Source organism: Lasioglossum baleicum, chromosome 11 (genome assembly GCF_051020765.1).
Source record: "Lasioglossum baleicum chromosome 11, iyLasBale1, whole genome shotgun sequence".
In the NCBI taxonomy this organism is placed as follows: domain Eukaryota; kingdom Metazoa; phylum Arthropoda; class Insecta; order Hymenoptera; family Halictidae; genus Lasioglossum; species Lasioglossum baleicum.
The window spans coordinates 4,738,614-4,760,184 of NC_134939.1; the positions used below are offsets into that span (position 1 = coordinate 4,738,614).

Here is a 21,571-nt window from a genome sequence, read left to right on the forward strand (position 1 = left end):
TATTTACATCAATCATCAACATCTTACTTGTATTGTCAGTCAGTTAATAATATATCTACTCCGAATATAATTGATTAGTAGTTTATTTTTTTCTTTGAAATAGCTATTTAAAAATTACCCAAAATTCACACAACAGATTTATGTCGTATACCAAACAGAAGTCGTATACCGAGCAAAATCTGTCACGTCCAAACAGGACATATTCCGAATTGGACGTACTTCAAAGCAGACGTATACCGAGGTAGCACTGTATATTTGCAGCATCAAAAAATAAACAAGATATTGTAAATAAAAATACATGCAAAGCAAAGTAAGCAATTATTTGATTAGTTGAAAGTGTTTCTGGAATTTCGTACTGTGCTTTTGTCCACCATTGCACAATCATACGAGATAGATTCATTGTACAAATACATGGTCACCATGCAATAACATTTTCTCGAAGTTCCATTTTATTTTTATCGATACTGAGAAATAAATCTTCAGCCGATCAACTTTATAGACTAACCGTCGATAAGAATGATAGAAATGATTGTTGTTTGCACGTGATTCGCGGAAGAACAGTGAGACTCGGACGCGGGAAACGCAGCCATAAGTCTCTCGACGGTGCATAAAGGTTTTCCAATGAATATGACGGTTCTAACAGAGGTTAAATCGAGCCCACATGCGCATTTCACTGGGCGTGGTCGTCGACTTTACTCGATTTAATCCCCGCGACAACGCCGACGAGCCTCGATCCGTGTTGCCGCAGGATTCTCCGCTGCAGTAAACTATCGAATTCATGGGTCGATATCTCGTTAAGCTGCTTCTAACCGCGCACTACGGAGAGACCGTTACGAATAACACTTTGCATACCATTCCTCGGAGAAAGTCGATAATTTCGTAGCTTCTCGTCACTTCTAACTCGTTCGTTCGTTCGTTCGTAGGACATCAGGCCACTGCTTATAAAATTATACGGCAATGGCAACCGTGGCGAATCATATCTGGTTACATACTTCGGAATACAACACTCATTTGTTCCTCGTTTTCTCCATTTTAATGGACCTTTCTATCCTCGCGGCTTCGGAAAATCGATTTTTCTTCCTGCACTTTCTCACTGTTTTCTGGGCTTCGATAGAATCTTAATGTATTCGAAAGGAAACCATTTCCATTTTTCGAATCGAGAATTCCATTGAAACAAGAAACAAATGAGTGTTGTTTTTCAAACTGGCCAGATATTGTAGACCAGACATGTCAAACTCCTTCGCCACCAAGGGCCTCATTTAGTATTATAAATTAATTCGAGGACCGCAATAGGGAGAAGCAGACTCGAAATAAAAAGGAAATACATTTTTTTTATTAACATTGCTGCTACACAACAAAACAGCATACGTACAAAAGTTGTTTCTTTTTTAATTTTACTTTATTTGAATAAAACTATTTCATTTTTGTTTCGAAGAAACTTGGCAATGTCTTTCAGTAATAAAATTATCAAAAGTTGGTTGAATTTGTCGAACTGTAATTATTTTTGAAATTGATTGTATGTACTGTTCAGAGAACGAAAGAAAACTAGCGGCAAGAGGAACGCAAGGGCAATCTGAATAGTCAGGCTTCTTTCCCCGTTCCTTTCCCGCTAGTTTTCTTTCGTTCTCTGGACAGTACACGTTGGTTTGTTCATCTTGACCTTTCCGCAGTTTTATTATCTTTTAACGTTGAAAATAGTGGTTCGCACATATATGTGCCACCACTGCTACCGAATATAACTGAAATACGTCTAATTGCACATAACATATTGGGAAATCGGTCGACAGATAAATAATTGTAGAAATGTGGAATCACAACATTCATATATTTTTGTTTCAATACAGAATCACACAGCATTTCGATTAATTCCAGTTCTACAGGTTGTGCACTCCAAATTCACTCTTCCGTAAATCAATTTCACCTTTCTGTAAATCAATTTTACCCTTTTCCAAATCAATTTCACCCTTCTGCAAATTAATTTCACCCTTTTGCAAATCAAATTTAACCTTATACAAATAAGGTATTTTTAAGTAAGTTTCTTAAACGTAAATTAATTGTTAAGAAATTCAAAATTTTATCTATTGCAAAGATGTATGTACATCAAATACTTATTTAAAACTAATTACCAATTCATTAACTTTGTAATGTGCGAAAACTGTGTGTATAGAAATAGATACATACGTATATTTATTGCAGCCATTTTCTGATTAATAAATTTTAAAAATGTAAGTATTGTACATATTTATTGAAGCGTATCGAGTATTGAGTACTTCCCTCGAAGTACTCAATACCGTTCACGTGTGTTTAAATAAACAATTAATTTTAAATATTCTTAATGGGTGAAATTGATTTGCAAAAGGGTGAAATTGATTTGCAGAAGGGTGAAATTGATTTGCAAAAGGGTGAAATTCACTTGCAGAAGGGTGAATTTGGAGTGTAAAACCTATAAATTGTTTTGATTTCGAACAACTGTTTGAAAAGATATTTTGTTATTTGACAAAATTGTCCATAGTTGTTAATCAGCGTTATATATGAAATTGAACTAGCAAAATATAATAATGTCCACGAAATTACAAGCACCGTCCGATCTGCATCAATCATTCAGGAACAGCTAGATTGTGTTATTGTTGTTATTATTGTAACAAACGAGGGATGCATAAGGGAATTACGTTTACAGGTAAGCCGTTCGTGCATTCCGCATTGTTCTTTTCGCGGGTAGTATGTATAAGGAAATCCTGAAAGGACGGTGAGGTCCTGTCGTGGGATAGTCCTCGCTTCCCAGGGACCCTTTTGGCCCCAGTAAGTTCGTGCGGCGATTATTTCTGTGCCCACTTCCCCTTCACCATTCCCGTTGCTTCATACCTTTCCTCTTTCTGCTTGCGAGAGATGTAAATCTTCCGAGATGAACTCTTGCCTCTTGCATCAGCGGACCACTTCAAAGGTCCGAATATCTGACCGGCCTTTTTCGTCGGCGAAACAGTCGCTCACCGTTAAAAATTAACTACGCCCCTTTCCTGTTGTTCGAGCTTCTTCAAGGAAACGAAACTGCGGGACGTCATGGACATCGCGATGACCGAAAGCTGCGACTTTCTGTTAGGTTGTTGCATGTGAAATGTCCGATTTTTAACAGTGCGGTTAAACAAATTTCTTCTTTGTAAATAAATCTTATTTATCAAGATAAACACTATAATCAACGTATTCTGTCAATGAATTGACAAGTTTTTGATTGTATTGTGACGGCACATTCAATTCTTTGGATGTTCATCTTCGCCATTTATAAGGTCTCTCCATTTTTTAACTCTTCCTAGCATCGATTAATATTTAATTTTAATGATTCACATTTAATATTTAATAACAATTGCGTCAGTTTAACAATAGGGTATCGAATCCCAGTTTATAAATAAGTTGTCGGATGCCGAAGTGCCTAGTCACTCCACTGCCGGCCAACGCTGCAGGGCGGTGATGATTGATCTCGGCTCGAGTATATCTGGGGTAAAACTTCTTTCTTTTTCATTATTTTTTTATGGAACTTCCATCAACTTATTTCTGGCATTTTTCTGATTAAAATAACACCAAACACGATACTATTTCAACTGTATTTAGCGGTTCAATCGACGATCAAAGTTTCGGGCGCAAGGAAAGACAGCGTATGGGAAAGAAAGAGACGCGGACAGTCGCCGTCACCGGCACAGATCAAAAACCCTCGTTGTTCGCTGTCCTTCCTTGCGCCCGAAACTTCCATCGTCGATTAAACCACTAAATACAGTTGAAATTATATCGTGTTTGGTGTCATTTTAATCAGAAGAATGCCAGAAATAAGGTGGTAAAAGTCCCATAAAAAAATAATGAAAAATAAAGAAGTTTTTGTACATTCGATTATAGTAGTGGTTCACACCGATACGCTTCGGCCACGTGATCCGTATTTCATGCTGTCCTTCTCTACGTTCGGCTTTCATTTGAACTCTCAACAAACAATACATATATAAATAAAAAGTTTCTATTAGTTTCTAAAATTAATTCGTGATAATAGTTTAATCGCTGATGCTGGCACTAAATTTACCACTATTTAATATAGATTTCTGACTTTTTCCCGACTTGTCGGGCCAAATCCCCACTGCACAATGGTGCATATCACGCGAAATATCTGCTCGAGTATTCCAATTCCGCCGAACAAGCACAACTTTTCCGCCGGCCCAATAGAATTCCTCTATATCATTTCGATTACGTCAGAAGTAAGGCTATCGCGAGACACATCGATTTGAATTATCGAGCGAGCATTCGTGTCGGTCCAGTGGTTCTTACCGTTCGGGTCGGACAGCGTTTAGGTATACTCATGGCAAGAATCATCGAGCCTGTTGTGTAGCAGGCGAGCCGTATCATCGTATCGGTACGGAGAACCTAGGAAGCGCATTAGTGTTTGAAAAGCGGTACATACACTGGTTCTACGGAAGAGGTGTATACGAGAGAGGCGTCCTAGCGTCGCGCGTTGGCGTCCGTGAGAAGACATCGAGATTTCGACACATTGTTTCCATTCGCACCTATCGCGGCCGGGGCCACGAATTTCTTGTAAACTCCCACGCGTCTCGAGCCGGCTCTCGCCTCGACTGGATCGTTCGAGAAACGGCGAGCGCATGTGTGTGTGTTGGGGTCGCCTTGTGTTCTCTAGGTGCATTCAACTCGTCCCGACGACGAGGACGCGATGGTGGGGCTTAATGGGCGGCGTGACGTTCCCCGAACACCGGCAATCATGACTTACGCGTATCGACGCGCGACCCGAGAACAGTAGTGCTCACTTAAATTTGCTGAATCTGTTACACTTAAATTTCCGCGAACCATCCCCACTCTACCCCTAACAATCATTTAAATTGGCTGCTACAGAGTTCGCTCTACTTGACCGACAGAGATTTCCTCGAATATGTTTACACCGACACTGCAGTATTATCGTCGTAACTGTCGCGAAGGTTTCTACCGTAATTGTGAAAATTATATCCTCACCATCGGGGAGGTTCCCCGTAGAATCAGTCAAGCGGTAAACGCACTAGCCGACCGAGTTAGCAAGGGGTCGCATAGGGCGAGACTCACACTAATGCAAACGAAGCGAAAGATTACAGCTCTTTTAATTTTTGATCTTTTTAATGAAACTTCTACCATCATATTCGTCTCGTTTTTCTGATTAAAATAATATCCAACACGATATAATTACGATTATAATGAGTAGACTGCGGATGTTTATGCATTGATGAAGAAATTGGTTGGATGAAATATAAAGCAGTAAAAGATTAGAAAAATGTCAGAACATTGTCATGTTGTTTGCAATGTAACAAAGTCATTAAGGGATGAAACAAATTTTTATATTATTCCTGCTTCCCCCACAATCAATGCAGAACATTTTTATTTTGCATAAATAAGGATCCGCAGTCATAAGCCATACTTGGTTTAAAGCATTAAATAAGTAATAATAAATGAAGATCCGCAGTCTAATAATGAGCGATTAAAATTTCCGGCATGAAAGAGTTCACGAATCAAACTTTTACCGTATTTGTCTCGCTTTTGTAATTAAAATGACATTTTGTAATTAAAGTTTCATTGTCGGGCGCGGAAGCTATTCTTTTCTACGTTGGGCACACTACAAAAGAATGTAGCACCTCTTCTATAACTACACTGTCCAACACCAAATTTGATTTCAATATACTGTTGGGTCCTTCTTATAGAGTTTTTTGCGCTGATTCCGAATCTGGTTTTAATTTTTTTCCTATACGTCCAGTTTTTGAGAAAATGGAGTTTTAAAAAAAGACATATTTTTCAACTTTAAACAAATATTGCGATGTTATTATAAAAGATATTGAATTGTTGTTTGCAGCAAAAGATTCTGTAGACTTTCCCGAATACAGTGATATCCAATATTAATACATTATGATTGTTTAAACATGTTTAAACAATGATTAAAGACGGAGATGCACCACTTTTGCACCAATTTTTGCGGATATTTTCGAATTTATCTCAAAAAATAAGGGTCCAGCGAAAAATTGAACTATACCACGCGAAAGAGCAGACTTTTATCTTGAGAAACCCCCTTGTGAAGTTTGCATGGTCGACGTTTTTACCGAACCAGAAAGCAAAATATCTTCGCCCGACATGCGTTGACGCCAGTGGTGCTCTTCCACTAGCGCGGTCGTTCGTCGGGATACGGCGCGGCGCGCTGCGGTGAAACGGCGCGTGGCTATAAGCGCGCAATTATGTCAGCTTACTTAAATGTAATATTTTATTAAATGTGTTATACTATTGTTATTTATTATTTATTAGTATATTTATTCTGTATAAATTATTTTATGTATTTTTTAATGTTAGTCTCTCGTTTATAGTATATTTAATACAAAAAATACCTTTTGTAACAAAAAAATAATTTATTCACACACTACACTATTACACTATTTACAATGCTAATATATATGTGTACACTATTCAGATATAATACACTATATCGATTTAATATGGAGCAAACTATTTTAATTATGTATTTAAGTCAATAAAAATAGTCCCGTTTATATTGTGTTTGGACTTATTTTACTCGGAAGAATCTCGAGTGTTCATTGGCACTATAATTACAATACATAGATAAGACGACAATTACTGAAAATAAAATTTTTCAGTCACCGCATTGCAGACTTTCCTTACATTGTATGTATTCCGTTGTCCGTAGACCGTCATTTATTTCAAAATATCGTGTTGGTTCTTAAGAAAACTGATGCCAGAGTTCAGTTTCGGCTTTGTGTTTGTTGAAATCAGTCGTGTCAAGCATTTCAAATCTGCATTGCTACGTATAAAACTTCATAAAAAACATTTATAGTTATTTATAGTATTTTAGTTGTTGTGTATATAATATATGTATTTTAGTAGTGTATTATATCTGAATAGTGTACACATATATATTAGCATTGTAAATAGTGTAATAGTGTAGTGTGTGAATAAATTATTTTTTTGTTACAAAAGGTATTTTTTGTATTAAATATACTATAAACGAGAGACTAACATTAAAAAATACATAAAATAATTTATACAGAATAAATATACTAATAAATAATAAATAACAATAGTATAACACATTTAATAAAATATTACATTTAAGTAAGCTGACATAATTGCGCGCTTATAGCCACGCGCCGTTTCACCGCAGCGCGCCGCGCCGTATCCCGACGAACGACCGCGCTAGTGGAAGAGCACCACTGGCGTCAACGCATGTCGGGCGAAGATATTTTGCTTTCTGGTTCGGTAAAAACGTCGACCATGCAAACTTCACAAGGGGGTTTCTCAAGATAAAAGTCTGCTCTTTCGCGTGGTATAGTTCAATTTTTCGCTGGACCCTTATTTTTTGAGATAAATTCGAAAATATCCGCAAAAATTGGTGCAAAAGTGGTGCATCTCCGTCTTTAATCATTGTTTAAACATGTTTAAACAATCATAATGTATTAATATTGGATATCACTGTATTCGGGAAAGTCTACAGAATCGTTTGCTGTAAACAACAATTCAATATCTTTTATAATAACATCACAATATTTGTTTAAAGTTGAAAAATATGTTTTTTTTTCAAAGCCATGATTTTCAAAAACTGGACGTATAGAGAAAAAATTAAAACCAGATTCGGAATCAGCGCAAAAAACTCTATAAGAAGGACCCAACAGTATATTGAAATCACAAAAAAAGTTGAAATTTGTTGGACAGTGCTATCGGTCGGCAGACCCGGCGAAGCGATACTTACGGGAATACTACTGTATCTCGCTTTCGCTCAACGTATTTATTCTCTAACTTCATTCTGTAACTTCGTCGATTCCTCGAAGAGAGTCGCGGCCCTGTAACCCAAGAATTTTACTTCCGGATCCGAAAGTTTGCAAAGTGAGCACTACTGTATGCGCGAACTCCGATAGTACGTGCTACGGAATAGTATAATGTCACGGGAACGAACGGTTGGCGTTCGGTCGGTCCTCGTCGTAGCCTGTTTCAATTTAATACACAATTGCTCTCGCCGTTTCGCCCCGGCTCTGCCCTACCCTGCCCGTATTTCCTTTCATAGACGCTCGACATCGTAACGTCGTGTCGGCCCGAATCTGTGTCAGTCCTGCCGCTGCTTGCTGCAGCTCGGCCCAGCTCGCTGTTTCCAGGATAATATGCAACCATGCGAAATGGGTTCGTTGTTCCTTGCGCGTGCGACGCACACCGCCGCGCGTTGGCTAACCTCGCTTTCGTAAGCCTCTGCTGCACGCGTTTGCTTCAAACTTGACTGGTCTCGCTTCATCGGGCCTTCGTCGGTTCGATTATGCTTTCGCGTATTTGATTTTCCTGATCGACACGTGATAGAGCCCGCTGGCTTCCGGGAAAGTGGCTGTCGAGACTGTTCCGGTAGCGCGGAAATTCCAAGCTTTCTCATATTGCCCAGTGGAAACATCCCCTAATCTTTTATGTTGGTTCGTATACCCTTCAAAATGCAAGTTTAATGGAGAATATTCCTGATTTTTTTTAGAGGTGGTTACTAAAAGTGTTATTTGCGAAAGCCACCCCCCTGAGAAATAGATTATTTCTTCAACCCCTAATCACTGATTTTTACTTCTGAAAAAGTATCCGAAATACAACTATAGTTTCATTTAATTTATATATCTTATGTAATAACTAGACTGCGGATCTTTATGCAAAATGAAAATTATCAGTGTCAATCGCAGGGAACAGAAGTTAAATAGAAATGCATTTGCTGTTTTAATAATTTTGGTAAGTCGAAAATAATATAACAAGATCATTGAATTCCTCTAGTGGCTCTATAATTTTGTATGCAATCAACGAATTTTTGTTATAAACGCATAAAATGTAAGAAATATAAAAGATAATACTTTGTATGTATTTCTTGGATCCTTTTATATAAATAATCTGATGGGATATTCATTGGAAAATCCTACCATGATCAATAGTGATGTTAGGTCAATACTTAACAAAAATGATATGTACATCTATCTAGAAAAAGTAACAGGTGTATTCAATTCTATTCGTTCATTCATAAGAAAAGTGACACAACCCAAAATATATTTCTAAAAAAAGTATAATAATAAATATATAAATTGTGGTGAACTTTTTATAACTAATGCACATCCAATATGTAAATAAAAATAAATTATTTGACATTTCTAAGTTGGCGATATTCAAATTTTCACTTAAGCAATTTTTTTATGAATGAACGAATATGCGAATAAATTCAATTTGAAGTCGTACTGATTTTTGTCCCACTTTTTCGAAAAATCGAATATTGTGTGTCTCCCTGAAGAGTCGCAAATGCGAGGGGTATAAAATCAAATTGTTGAAACAGTTCAATTAGACTGCAGATTTTATGCATTTATAACAAAAATTGGTATGCACAATTTAAAGCAGTAGACATACGAGAGTAGATCAATAATTGCTCGTGTTTGAAGACAGATTGCGTTGCTGAGAGAAGTTGGCATTATTATAGTACACTGTTATCAATTAAACAACGCCGTACAATATTTCAGACTGATTGATAGGTTAGTTTCGATTTGACAGCCACATTTGTATTAAACGTGTTTTGTGTTTTTCGATACAATTACGACAACGCACCATCTCACTCGAGAATTGCGCTTCGAATTGCTGCCGCAACATGAAAACGAGGTTCGCGGGATAAAAATTCGGCTCAAACGAGGTCATCGTCGAAACAGAAGCATATGTTGAAGAGCTTGACAAATAGTATGTTTTAGAGGGTTTAAAAAAATGGCAGGGACTTTGGGAAAAGTGTATCCTCCTAAAAGGAGATTATGTTGAAAAATAAAAAAAAATATTTCTGAAGAACTTGCGTTTTCATTCCTAACACGGATACTTATTGATCCACCCTCGTATTTCGAAAATTTAAGAACACCAACGTACTAATTCCAGTTTAATAAAATAATTACAAGAAGAAAGAAATTGTTATTCAGCTTCTGTGTCTTGGAACCGATGCAGACATTTTTTATTTTGCATAAACATCCGTATTCTATTGATAATATCATAATATATCAGTTTATGAAAAATTGCCAGCGCTAGGTGAATAAAATGAACTTGTTAGAATACGTTACGAAACTGGTTCGTTCCTCGTACGTTGGTGTTAGATAATTATGTATCGATGATAAGCAAGTTACGCAATCAGGATCAAGCGGATTGTCTTTTCGGAGCCGTTTGCTGCCGGATGAATTATCAGGAGACTCTTCCTGCCGCGGATCTTAGGAAACCAGCATTACCAACGATCGATAATCGAGCGAAAACGATCGTCCGCGGCCAGGTCTAGATCCGGCCCGGTCCGGTCGTGGTGTGCACCGTCGAATGCATTTGCATGCGGCGAGGTATCTCAGATTACGGAGCGCAGCGCTCTTAATTGGTGCACGCGGCGTGATTGCGCCCGGATGCAGCGAACCGGTGCAACTGCATCCTCCTTGCCAGCAAGTCGAATTCTTCACGTGCGCGCGCGCTACAATCGAGGCGCAAACTCGATTCTGTGGCTGCAGAAAATTATTCGTGGCTCGGCATCGATTACAGCTCGACGAGTTCCGCGAGAGATTTTTTTTATTCGTTTTGATCACCGGTCCGCGCTGCTTATGCTGCGTCTTTATTATATTTGATTAGCATTCGGATGGATTTAATGCTACGCGATTAATTTCGGGTTTAAAGGAATCGTTAACCTTGAGCAAGTTTGTCTGTCTCGCTCGGAATATTTTTCAAGCGTTATTTATTTAAAACGGTGCGAATCGTTCGGAATAAAATATTTTAGTCAATGGAAGTAAGGGATTGTCGTAAAGGTTGGGACACGTTTTTTAGCTGTACAATTTCATGGGACGAGAATAACGCAAAAATATTTAGACCGTTGGGGAGGTATACACCCGTCCCTCAATTTACGCGAATATCCGTTCCATGTGGATTCGATTTACGCGAATAAAAATCGTGTAAATTGAATCTGTAAACTTGATAAGGTTCCAGAGGCCACACTAGTCTCATAGTGTCTTCCTTCCTTTCCGCTTAGATTTAGGTAAGTTTAGGGAAAAGTTCCGCGTAAATTGAGGTAAATTTGCCGCGTAAAACAAATACTCGCGTAAAAAGGTGCCGCGTAAATTGAGGGACAGGTGTTGTTGCTACATTTTCGCAGCAGAAAATTAAAAAATATGTATACTCTATGAGTTTTACTATAAACATGTTTTGAGCTACATACATTTTGTAGAAATATGAACGTATAATGATGCATTACTAAAGAATTTGAATCTATTTTTACCACCCCTAAATTATAGTATCACTGTACTAATGTATCTTCTTTTTTGTTGCAGGTGAGTCGTATTCCTTCCAACTTATCGTGGGACCAATGGTTGGGTAATTAGGTTCTTGATAATTTTATTGAAAATTGTAAATACGAGATTGTTGGCGATTGTTTACTCTAGTAATTTTAATGTAGAATGTACAACGCTTTATTTCAATCGTATTAATTATTGAACATATCCTGCAAATACAAAATGGAGAAGTACAACTATAGGTATGCAACTGTAATAATTTCATATAAAACAAAAGTTAACGAGTTTAATCATTTCAATATTTGAACAGAGGTTGTAGCCATAAAATGTCAATTTAAACTAGCTGTGCAGTTGTCGACTTCACTGAAACGGGTAAATCAATAATTTATTTATTATATTAGGTTGTAAAGAAAGAAATGCAGGATTTTTGTTCCTTTGTTTTAATTGGAATTTTATACCAATAAATATTTACCTTAATTTAATGAGTTATATGCCATTTTAAAGCTTGTTTTACGCTCTATTTAATTATGCTTTCGATATTGAATTTTATTCGAATTTTTATTATATTATATTTTATTTCAGAATGTCAAAACGCGATTTTCGCATTATTTTTTTCTATGAGTTCAAACTATTACCTTCGCCCCATACTTCGTTGATATTCCGAGACGCTTGAGCGGCAATTCGACCTAGTTTCAATTTGAACTCGTAGAGAAAAATAATGCGAAAATCGCGTTTTGACATCCTAAAGTAAAAGCCAAATAATGTAATAAGAATTTTAATAAAATTAAATATCAAGAGCATAATTAAATAGAGCGTAAAATAAGCTTTAAAATGACATATAACTCATTAAATTAAGGTAAATATTTAATGGTATAAAATTCCATTTAAGACAAAGGAACAAAAATCCTGCACTTCTTTCTTTACAATCTAATATTACAATTACAACTGTATACAGTTATTAAAACGATAGAAATAATAATACTCTTCGTCATTCAGAAATTGCAAACCTTTATTAATTGTTTTATTTTTACGTTGTCCAATTAAGAAGGTCTGGGTTAGGTACAATTAGTTTCATATTTTACGTCCGCATTTTATGCATAAATATCGCATAAATTATAATTGGAAGCACATGTGTGTCCTTATTGTTTAACCAATCGAACGCAATCAAAATGTTTGCAGAGCGAATAAACACGCCGACGCACAGTGCTTCGGATCACAGAATTTAATGAAATTTTAGTACCATGCAATATATGGAAATTAAATTTGGAATGAGAAGTATTTCAAGCTAATTACTTCTTAATGACGTGTAACATAATATATTTTTATTCGTCGAGTAGTCTTTTTTTTAACTGTTTCTTTCACATTTTAGTTTTTATATTATTGGCAATAAAAAGTGGTACTAGACATTATAACGAAGTCTGTTAATTAATTTTTATTCTACAGTTTCAGACCGGGCTGATCAGTTAAAAGTAGAATCATATTAATTAAATCAATATTATATGTAGTCGAAAACTTATGTACAGTATATCAACTCACGTGTTTATAATGTAAACTAAACTCTAAACGGTACAGTGGGAAAGTTTCTTAGCACCATCCCATAATACGACGTAACGGTGACGCGGGTTGGAACAGTAATAATTCGCAGTGTAGGACGAAGTAGGCAGCGATTCTTGCATAATTATACATATGTATAGGGGAAAGTGTGCTGAATATATTCTGATTTGTAAACGCAAAGCTTGTTCCTTGTCGATCATAATGAATTTCCACTTTTCTTAACTAATTTGAACATTTCGTTTCAATGAGGACTATGTAGAATGTTTTTCATTTGAAAAAGAACAATAAAAAGTATATATTTAACAAATCTATCGAACAATTTCGATGAAATGACACAGTTTTTCCTAGCCAAAAAAATTCTTTATTTAGAAAGACTCGGTAACTCGGTAATTCAAAATTTAAAACGTGAGAAACGTTTCCTTTTAACTTTTCAGTAGACCATCAAAATGCACTTTAAAAATGCAATGATCCGATTAAATTATATTTAATATTCATAATGAGATAGTAAAATTTTATCTAAAATAAACTATTTCCAAATAATTCTATTATTAATAGTTACACATTAAATCATTATTTTACATTCTGAATTAGATACACACACACACACAAATCAATTTAAATTCTAAATTAGTCACAATTCTCATTCGATGGATCTGTGAAACGACTGTAACACCTATTAGAAATAATATCATTATTGTCAAGGCATTAACACTAAACCTACCGAGCACTAAAAGCAAAACTGACGAGGCTCTATTCATTTAGATTTTCTGCAATTTTTACAACAATATGTGCTTGGATACAGAATTTTATCGAATCAATTTCCACGTAAGCAACTTCATAATTTCAATAATTATGAAATGAAAAATATAAACCCCGTCATTTGACCGGCAGTTGTAGGTTTAGTATTAAAACTTGAAGCATTCAGAAAAATATTTTCAAACACAAGTACATACACCTAGATTCGTAGTACATCTCTTTTTACTTCGCTTGATATTTCCAATATCTGCTGATATTTCCAATATAATATACATACGTATACAAACTATATCGTGTATCGGCTAGCTACTATTTGCATGCAACCTCCGGAACATGTCTGTTACATACATATTTATGGAAAAATATTTCATACATGTATAATCACTACCCTGGTAAAAGAAGTATTGCATGTTTATTAAAAAAAAGTAAAATAAAATGAGCGACGCGATATGCATAGAAAAAGATTAATGAAATAGAAAATGCTCTTTTCCTTTCACCAAATATAAAGTTCCACATTTTCGCAATATATGAGAACTTTAAAAAGAACATTAAAAGTGATACAATATAATGTAATATTCAAACAGTTATTGAAGATTTGGAATATTTCTTTTTGAATCGCTATACCTCTTTGGGTCAGCACACTATGAAGAATGTAGCATCTTTACTAGAACTCAGAGTCGTCAGAGTCGCCAGATTATATTTCTGTGGTTCTCAAGAAGAACGCGCCGCATGTCACATAATTTCACTTTCAAGATATTGCCGTTGAAAATTTTGATCACTAATGCTTTGACATAGGACATCGGTTAAATTGCATTATTTTTGAGCCTTTCGAATTTATTTTTATGACTTTTTTCTGGTAAATACATAAATCCTATACTATAGAGCTCAATTAATATTCAAACTCAAATTTTTTGAAATTGTGACCTGTGGCATTTTTTCCTTGCAACTGTCACAGATTTAACAATAAGACTTGTCTTCCCCCGCTATCATCCTCTTCTGCGACGCTATTCCCCTACGCTTCCGCCGTGTCACAATGTCACGTGACTAATCCGGTACCGGCAGAGAGAGGGTAACTTTTTCCCCTCGCTTCGTGCTCCCTCCCCTCGTCTAGCGGCTCTGTTAGAACCAGGGCTTCGGAGTCGGTAGACAAAATTCATAAGTCCGACTCCGACTCCAATCCATCTCTTTTTTTATCTCCGACTCCGACGCCGATTTCGACTCCGACTCCGACTCCGACTCCGATTCCGACTCCGACTCTCCAACTTGAAAAAATATGTACTCAAAATAATTAAGAGTTGTAATAAAACTGCATAAATAGTTTAAATATTTGTATTAAAGTATTAAAGTCCAATAATGTGGAACAGATAACTCTGATACAACATAACACGACTGTTACTTTCTCATTTTCAGGAAATAGTTAGAAAATACGTATCAGTTTGAGAAATACTAAAGATAAAGTTTCCATTTTCGAAAATTAATATAATCTCTAATATTTCATAGAGACACGAGACACTTGTTGCTTTTAGGGCTGTCTTTTCTCTTTTTGGCAGTGAATTAACCATAACTTTAACTGTTTCTTCTCTACATAGCACCGAGGTATATACATATACAATACGTCTGTACTGTAGATCGAATATTAGCAATTGTATACATAAATCTATTAATGATTTATAAACAAAAGAGTCAGTGTTGGAGTCGGAGTCGACATATTTTTTCCGACTCTGACTCCGACTCCGGGGGTCGATATATAGCTTTTTCTTAATCCCGCTCCGACTCCAGTCATCAGCAATTACTCCCAAACTCCGACTCCGACTCCGACTCCGACTCCGAAGCCCTGGTTAAAACTATCGCTCGGTAGACCCGACGATGCGACAAGTACGGAAATACTACTGTACTCCGAGAATTGCATTTTGGTCGGAATTTCGAGAAAAGCTACCACACGGTGCGAGGGGTATTTCATCTGCACGGCATTCCTCTCGAAAAATCTGCAATTCGACAAGCGCAATGTCGCGACAGAGGGGCCAGGCCGGCAGTGATAACGCGGTTCGGAAGCGACGCCCGATCGAACAGCAACATCGTGGCAACAAACGGAGGCGAAATCAATTAACTCGGCCACGTGTGTGGACGCACACGAACCTGACCTCTCATTTTCCATTCTGCACGGTCGTAGTGATACGCGTAGTACAACCTACGGAGTTACGTACGCTCTCTCTCTCCCCCCTACAGCGTTGTCCTGAACGAGCAGCCCGTGCCCGCGTACATTAGCCGCGTGGGTTGCCATGGGCAACCCATGACTAACACACGTTCCAGCATCACGTGTCTCTCCCTGCGTTTTCTCCTTTTCTCTTGCGGATCAACCCAGTGCCGTGACCACTGCTGGGGCTGCACACTGCACACCTCGATGCACCTCGAACGAGTGCATCTTTGCAACTCAACTTTGCCTCTACCTGATATCACTTTATTACCAACCCCAAGACGACTTTGCTGCATTTTTGGACGTACTATAGTGCCACTCACAATGGGAGACAAAAGTATTCGAACACCCTTTAAACACGAATAACTTCTTTGAAATTGAACGGAACGACTCGATTTTTTTATATGTTAGAAAAAATGGCTCACTAAATAATGTGCAAACAAAATTTTTCTAGAAAATTTCTATTTGTCGAAATTGTGAAGAGAAAAGGTGAATTTTTTAACTTTTATATCTGGGCTTTTCATGAACATTTGGTACAACGATTTTGTAAATCTTGTAAATCTAAGAAAGGTATATACATGTATAATGTTTTATCAAAATTGGGGTTAATGTGTGTGTGTGTATAAAACAACAGCTATTGAAAGATAAACAAAATCTTTGAATTTAGGATTTGCAATTTATTTAAACCGCAGTTTCTTTGGATTTTTACCATCTATAATTATTTACGGTTCATAGCACAATATTAACCACTTTTATATATGATTACTAGACTGCGGATCTCTATGCAAAATAAAAAATGTTTCCATTGATTGCAAGACGCAGTAGCCAAATAAAAATTTCATTCTTCTTTTGATGATCTTGTCAAGGTGAAACTAATACACTGGTGGCCTTCAAACTTTTTAATACCTCCACTGTTTTAAATTGTACGTACCCATTCTTGTTATAGATGCATAAATCCACAGTCTAATTATATTACATACATTTTATATAATATAAAAGTAACTTTTAATATTAACTGGTGATATTTATTTATGCTTCTGTAGAAGCGATTAAAATTCGATGGGGTTGCCGACGACCCCACAGTGTCGTTCCAGGGTTGATCCCTTTACCATTAGATGGCACCATTAGATTTTCACGAATTTTCCATAAATTACCATTTAATCTAAGGCTCGAAATGTTACCCAAAATAACCGTCAAACCCTCGTAAGGCAGATGTTTTTAGTGATTTCATAGTTTTAGTGATTCAAATCCTTCCGCATTAATTTTTTTCTGTACTTTTAAAGCTAATTTTTTTGCGGTCGACGAAAGTTTTTTTCTTAGACTTGAGTGGAATGTTCGTAACTCTGGGTCAAAGTGGACCCAAGTTGCTTGCAATGTAATATCGGGACTAGTGTGATGAATATTTCAAACATAATCTATTAAGTAATCTATCAAACACGTGTAAAATAACGCAAACATTCTATGTTCATTTAATTTTTTAAAGATTTTTAAATAAGATATATAACGACATATTTTAATATATTTAAAAACCGAGATTTTTCGTTTCTCATATCATAGATAATATGTGAGAATAGATTTTACAAATAAAATGAAATCTGAAATAATGTACATTTGATGAACATGATGTGCGGCATTTTTACACACCTCCAATGTTATTTCAACACAAATTATATAGATCATATTATAAATTACAAGATTCATTAAAAATAATCTAAAAAATTAGACACATTTGCGGAACTTTCTCTTTTGCTAACTTTTTTCTAATTAGATTGGATGAAATTTAGGTATATGGTGGGTTAATTAATTACTTTCTACGAAATGGTATCCGGCACGTCATTCCACCATTTGCTGTCGGAAACGCATGACGTGTTAGTGACGTCATATGTCGCTGAGGGGTTAACGTGTGTCCCAAGAAATAGTGCGTATCCCCAAATTTTTATTATGTGTCATAGAAAATCCCGGAAGTCAAAGCAATCGACTAAATCTACTCTATCGTGAGCAAGAATCATTTGTCATTATCCTGTAGCCAATTATACTGTTGTGGTATAGTAATGGAGTAATGGGAAATAATGAAATTGAAATTGTTGAATATCTTCAGGAGACAGTATCACATTTCAAGCTGCCTTCGTTAAGTAAAATTATATAAGAATAATAACAAGTTTGTAATATGCGTTCTTTAAACATAGGATGTTAAATACAATGGAATTCATTCTTTAACGATGAGCAATAAGTATAAACAGCGGATTTTATGCATTTATGACAATAATAAGTGGGTGTCATTTTAAAAGATTAAAAACATAAGAAGAATTTAAAAATAGTATTATATTGTTTTCACACCATTGAACATATTAAGAAAGAAAATAAATTTATATTCGACACTGTTTATGTTTTTTATGATTTTCTGTATTTGTGACACAAATGAGTAGCTGTATAATTTAAAAAAGTAAAAATATTACAGACATTTAGAAATATTGCTATATTATTTTCAAACAAATAAAAATATTACGTTATATTACATGGTATTGATTTTTTGTGTCACAAGTTTTGGACAACGTATGAAATTCAAAATTGATCTTTTATAACTTTTAAATTATTATTGGAGTAAAAACATTTCCCGATTAAATTGTTAACTGCAGGACACTTCACATATTCGACAGAAAGTAGAAAAGTCCAATAATTTCAAAAACAGTCAATTAAATCTTGTTGATCCAATTACAGTAACCAAATAGTTTGCTTTTTGGCCCATACTGATACATTTCTGGAAACAATTTTTCCACTTTCTCATCAAGAAAACAGTAAATGCGCTCGACTTGGGGGGCCACGAACAGTTGCCACTCGGAATTGAATCACGCCGAATACCGCAGCTTCCGAGTGCTAAGTACGACACTGCGGTTCATTCTTCTTCGTCTCGTGAATTATGTCCATCTTCTTCTAAGGTATTTCGCTCCTTGAAGTGTCCGTGCCCTAACGCCGGGTACGTTCTTCTCCTCCTCGTCGTTCTTATCATGACATACTTGCCATTTTCTTGGTCTCTCTTTATCCGTCGACCGGACAGAGCTCAGGGATGTAACTTCGCGGTTGGACGGGAATCGCAGTGGCACGTGATTCGCCGCGACGCGATTTACGTAATGCCTCGCAAATTTCCATGGAGGTCCGAATTATCGATTTTCAAACGCGACGTGCACCGTGCGTTCGCTTTCCTACCCCCATAAACCTACCCCTCCGGCGTTAATTGGATTTCACGTAGCAACGTCTGTCCACCATGAAATGAAACGTTGTTTTTCATGAACAACAGAACGACGTTCTCCATCTTTAGCTCCGTGGTTTCCGGCGTGTATCTAGCTTATCGTGGATTATTTCGGGTGGGCCCTTATCGGCGATTTGTTTCGAAAGACGTGAGCGTATCGGTGCTCCGGCATGAACGTAAAAAGACGAAATCCCCGTCACGAGAAAGTCGCTATTTCTGGGATCCCTCGGGGCGTTAGATCCAGGGTCTCGACTGAAAACGGATCGTCCCTGAACTCGCGGCGAGTCCACGCGAAAGGGAAGGGGTCATGGAACCTAGGAGAGGGAGGAAACTCCGTGTGGGACAAAGACGCCGGCTGTGTTTGGTGGGGGAGGACGAAGGACAAGGGAAGAAGGGAGAGAAATGGAATAGGGATGCTGTTCCTGAAAAGAGACGGGCACGCTGCGAGAGAGGAAGAGAGTGCCGTCATTTCTGGCTACCCTCGTTACGCTTCCTCTCTCTGTCGCTCTCTCGTACGCGCTCTTCTCTCCTCTGTCTCTCTTCCCTGGCTCTGTTCAGCCATGGTAGGTATGTACTCGCCGTTTTCCGGCCGGCTTTCAGCGTAGAAAGAGAGAAGACGTGGAATGGTCGAAGGAAAACAGAGAATACCCGAGTGGGATGAACAGAGAGGTCAAGCAGAAGCACGGAAGAATGGACGGAAGGAATAGAGAACCAGGCTAGAGAGACGGAGGAAGCTATACAGGGATCCAGAGAGGACAGTGAAGAGGAGGAAAGCGGATCCGAGTGAACGAAAGACGAACGAGAACGCTGGAGGGACGGTGAAGAGAGGAGCTGGGGGGAAAGTGAGAGAGAGAGAGACAGAGAGAGGGGCCAATAAAGGGACAGAGAAGGATGAAACGAAAGGGCCCATAGTGGAGACCCACGTGTGGGGAAGAGAGAGGGTGTTAGAGGCGTGCGGAGGAGCGCCGTAAAAAGGAAACGGGCGGGGAGAGGGAAGAAATTAGAGGGAAAGAGGGAACCGCGAAGAGGGAGAGGCGAGCCTTAACGAGAGAAAGATAAACGTAACGAGTGACGAATCGTTAGACAGGGTTGGGAATACTGTGTGTGCCCGTCGAGGGAGCAAGAGCGAGACGAAAGGAGGAACCGGAGGGCGCGAGAGAGAAACGAAGGATGGAGAGGGGGGTAGAGTGACGGTGACCGAGAGTCGGAGCTCGTGGGTGAGCGAGGAAGAAAGTGCGACTGTTCGAAAAGAGAGGGAGAGAGCCGGCAGAGACGAGACAGAGTGCGCCCACCGAGCCGCCTCCATACCACCTCCAGCATTCCCGGCCTTTACACACAGTTGCAGCTGCACTGCCGCCGTGGCTCGCTCGCTCGCTCGCTCGCTCGTTCGCTCGTTCGTTCGTTCGTTCGTTCGTTCGTTCGTTTGTTCGTCGTGTGCACATGCGGGACTGCGCGCGCGTTCCACTCTCGCTCGCAATCATCTTGCCGGTACGCTTTTAACGATGTGCTCTCCTTTGGATATCGGAGCGTGTCGCGTGTGAGTTTTCCTCTCGATCGGAGTGTGTCGTGTTGAGAATATACAAGTTCCCTCCGGGAGTGACGATACACGTACAGTGGGAGAGAACGGTTGACCAAACGCCACCCCCGTGGCATTCGTCCCGTCAACGAGTTTCTGAACGGTAAGGTGATCGGTAAATCGTACAACGACCGGCTGATGAAACTTTGATCCGACGCCACCTCGGATTATTCCAGCCCCATTGATCAGTGGCACGCAGCCGACAAGTTCACCTTCACCCCTTTTCCGCCCTTATCTCGGACCACGTACGGTGCACGTGCACGTCCGAGCACCGGTCGCCGCACAATACCTATCGTGCCCCGAAGATCTCCAACGAGAGAAACCCGTCGCGTCGTCTCGTTAGCTAGATATTACCACTACCGGCCCGGAAAAAGCTCTGACATTTCGCAAATGTCAGCCGCGATCTCGCGCGCAGTGGCTTCCACGTAGTCGGAGCGTGATAGACGATAAGGAAAACCCCCGTGCGGATTTCAGCGTGCCCCGCCACAGGCTCTTTTCTCTCTCCCTCTCTCTTTCTCTCTCTCTCTTTGTGCGTTCGCGGTTTTTCGTCGCTCATCGCCGACCGAACACCGAGACATGTGATCCCGTCAAGCCGAACAGGAAGAAGCTACAGGCCACGCATTATCTTGCCGCTCGCCCCAGGCTACACCGCACTATAAGATGGACTGGATGAGGAGGCAGGATATCAAGGAGGAGGCACCGGAAACTCCTACCGCTTTGACACCAGACGAGCCTGACGAGTGCTACTTCGACGAAGACGCCTCGATCGACGAGGGCATGGTACGTGCTACAAGGATTTTCGATTCTTATGTCTTGGGTCGGTGCATGCGAAATGTCCGAGTTTAGTTTTTATCACTGAAACCTGTTGGAGGTTTATTTCTGTGCACATGGGCATATTCACATGTGTATATGAAATTGTTAACACAGTTGTTAATATCTCT

At 38.4% G+C, this 21,571-nt stretch overlaps 1 protein-coding gene and 1 long non-coding RNA gene across 8 annotated transcripts in view; one reads left to right on the forward strand and one right to left on the reverse strand.

Moving 5' to 3' along the window:
* The window catches only part of LOC143213303 (uncharacterized), a 35,429-nt gene extending 30,314 nt beyond the window's left edge, over window positions 1-5,115 (reverse strand). The window contains exon 1 of one of the 2 annotated variants that reach the window (XR_013009943.1): window positions 4,436-5,110. This is a non-coding gene — a long non-coding RNA (uncharacterized LOC143213303). Of the gene's footprint in view, window positions 1-4,435 lie in introns of both variants that reach the window. The other variant, XR_013009942.1, reaches the window with a different exon arrangement.
* LOC143213288 (uncharacterized) overlaps window positions 1-21,571 on the forward strand; it is a 331,704-nt gene that overhangs the window by 163,680 nt on the left and 146,453 nt on the right. Inside the window, exon 1 of one of the 6 annotated variants that reach the window (XM_076432996.1) lies at window positions 13,255-21,410. The exons of the other annotated variants lie outside the window; for them this stretch is intronic. Coding sequence (XP_076289111.1) covers window positions 21,291-21,410 — 120 coding nt within the window. The 5' untranslated portion in view covers window positions 13,255-21,290. Of the gene's footprint in view, window positions 1-13,254; window positions 21,411-21,571 lie in introns of those variants that run through there. 6 annotated transcript variants of the gene reach the window in all.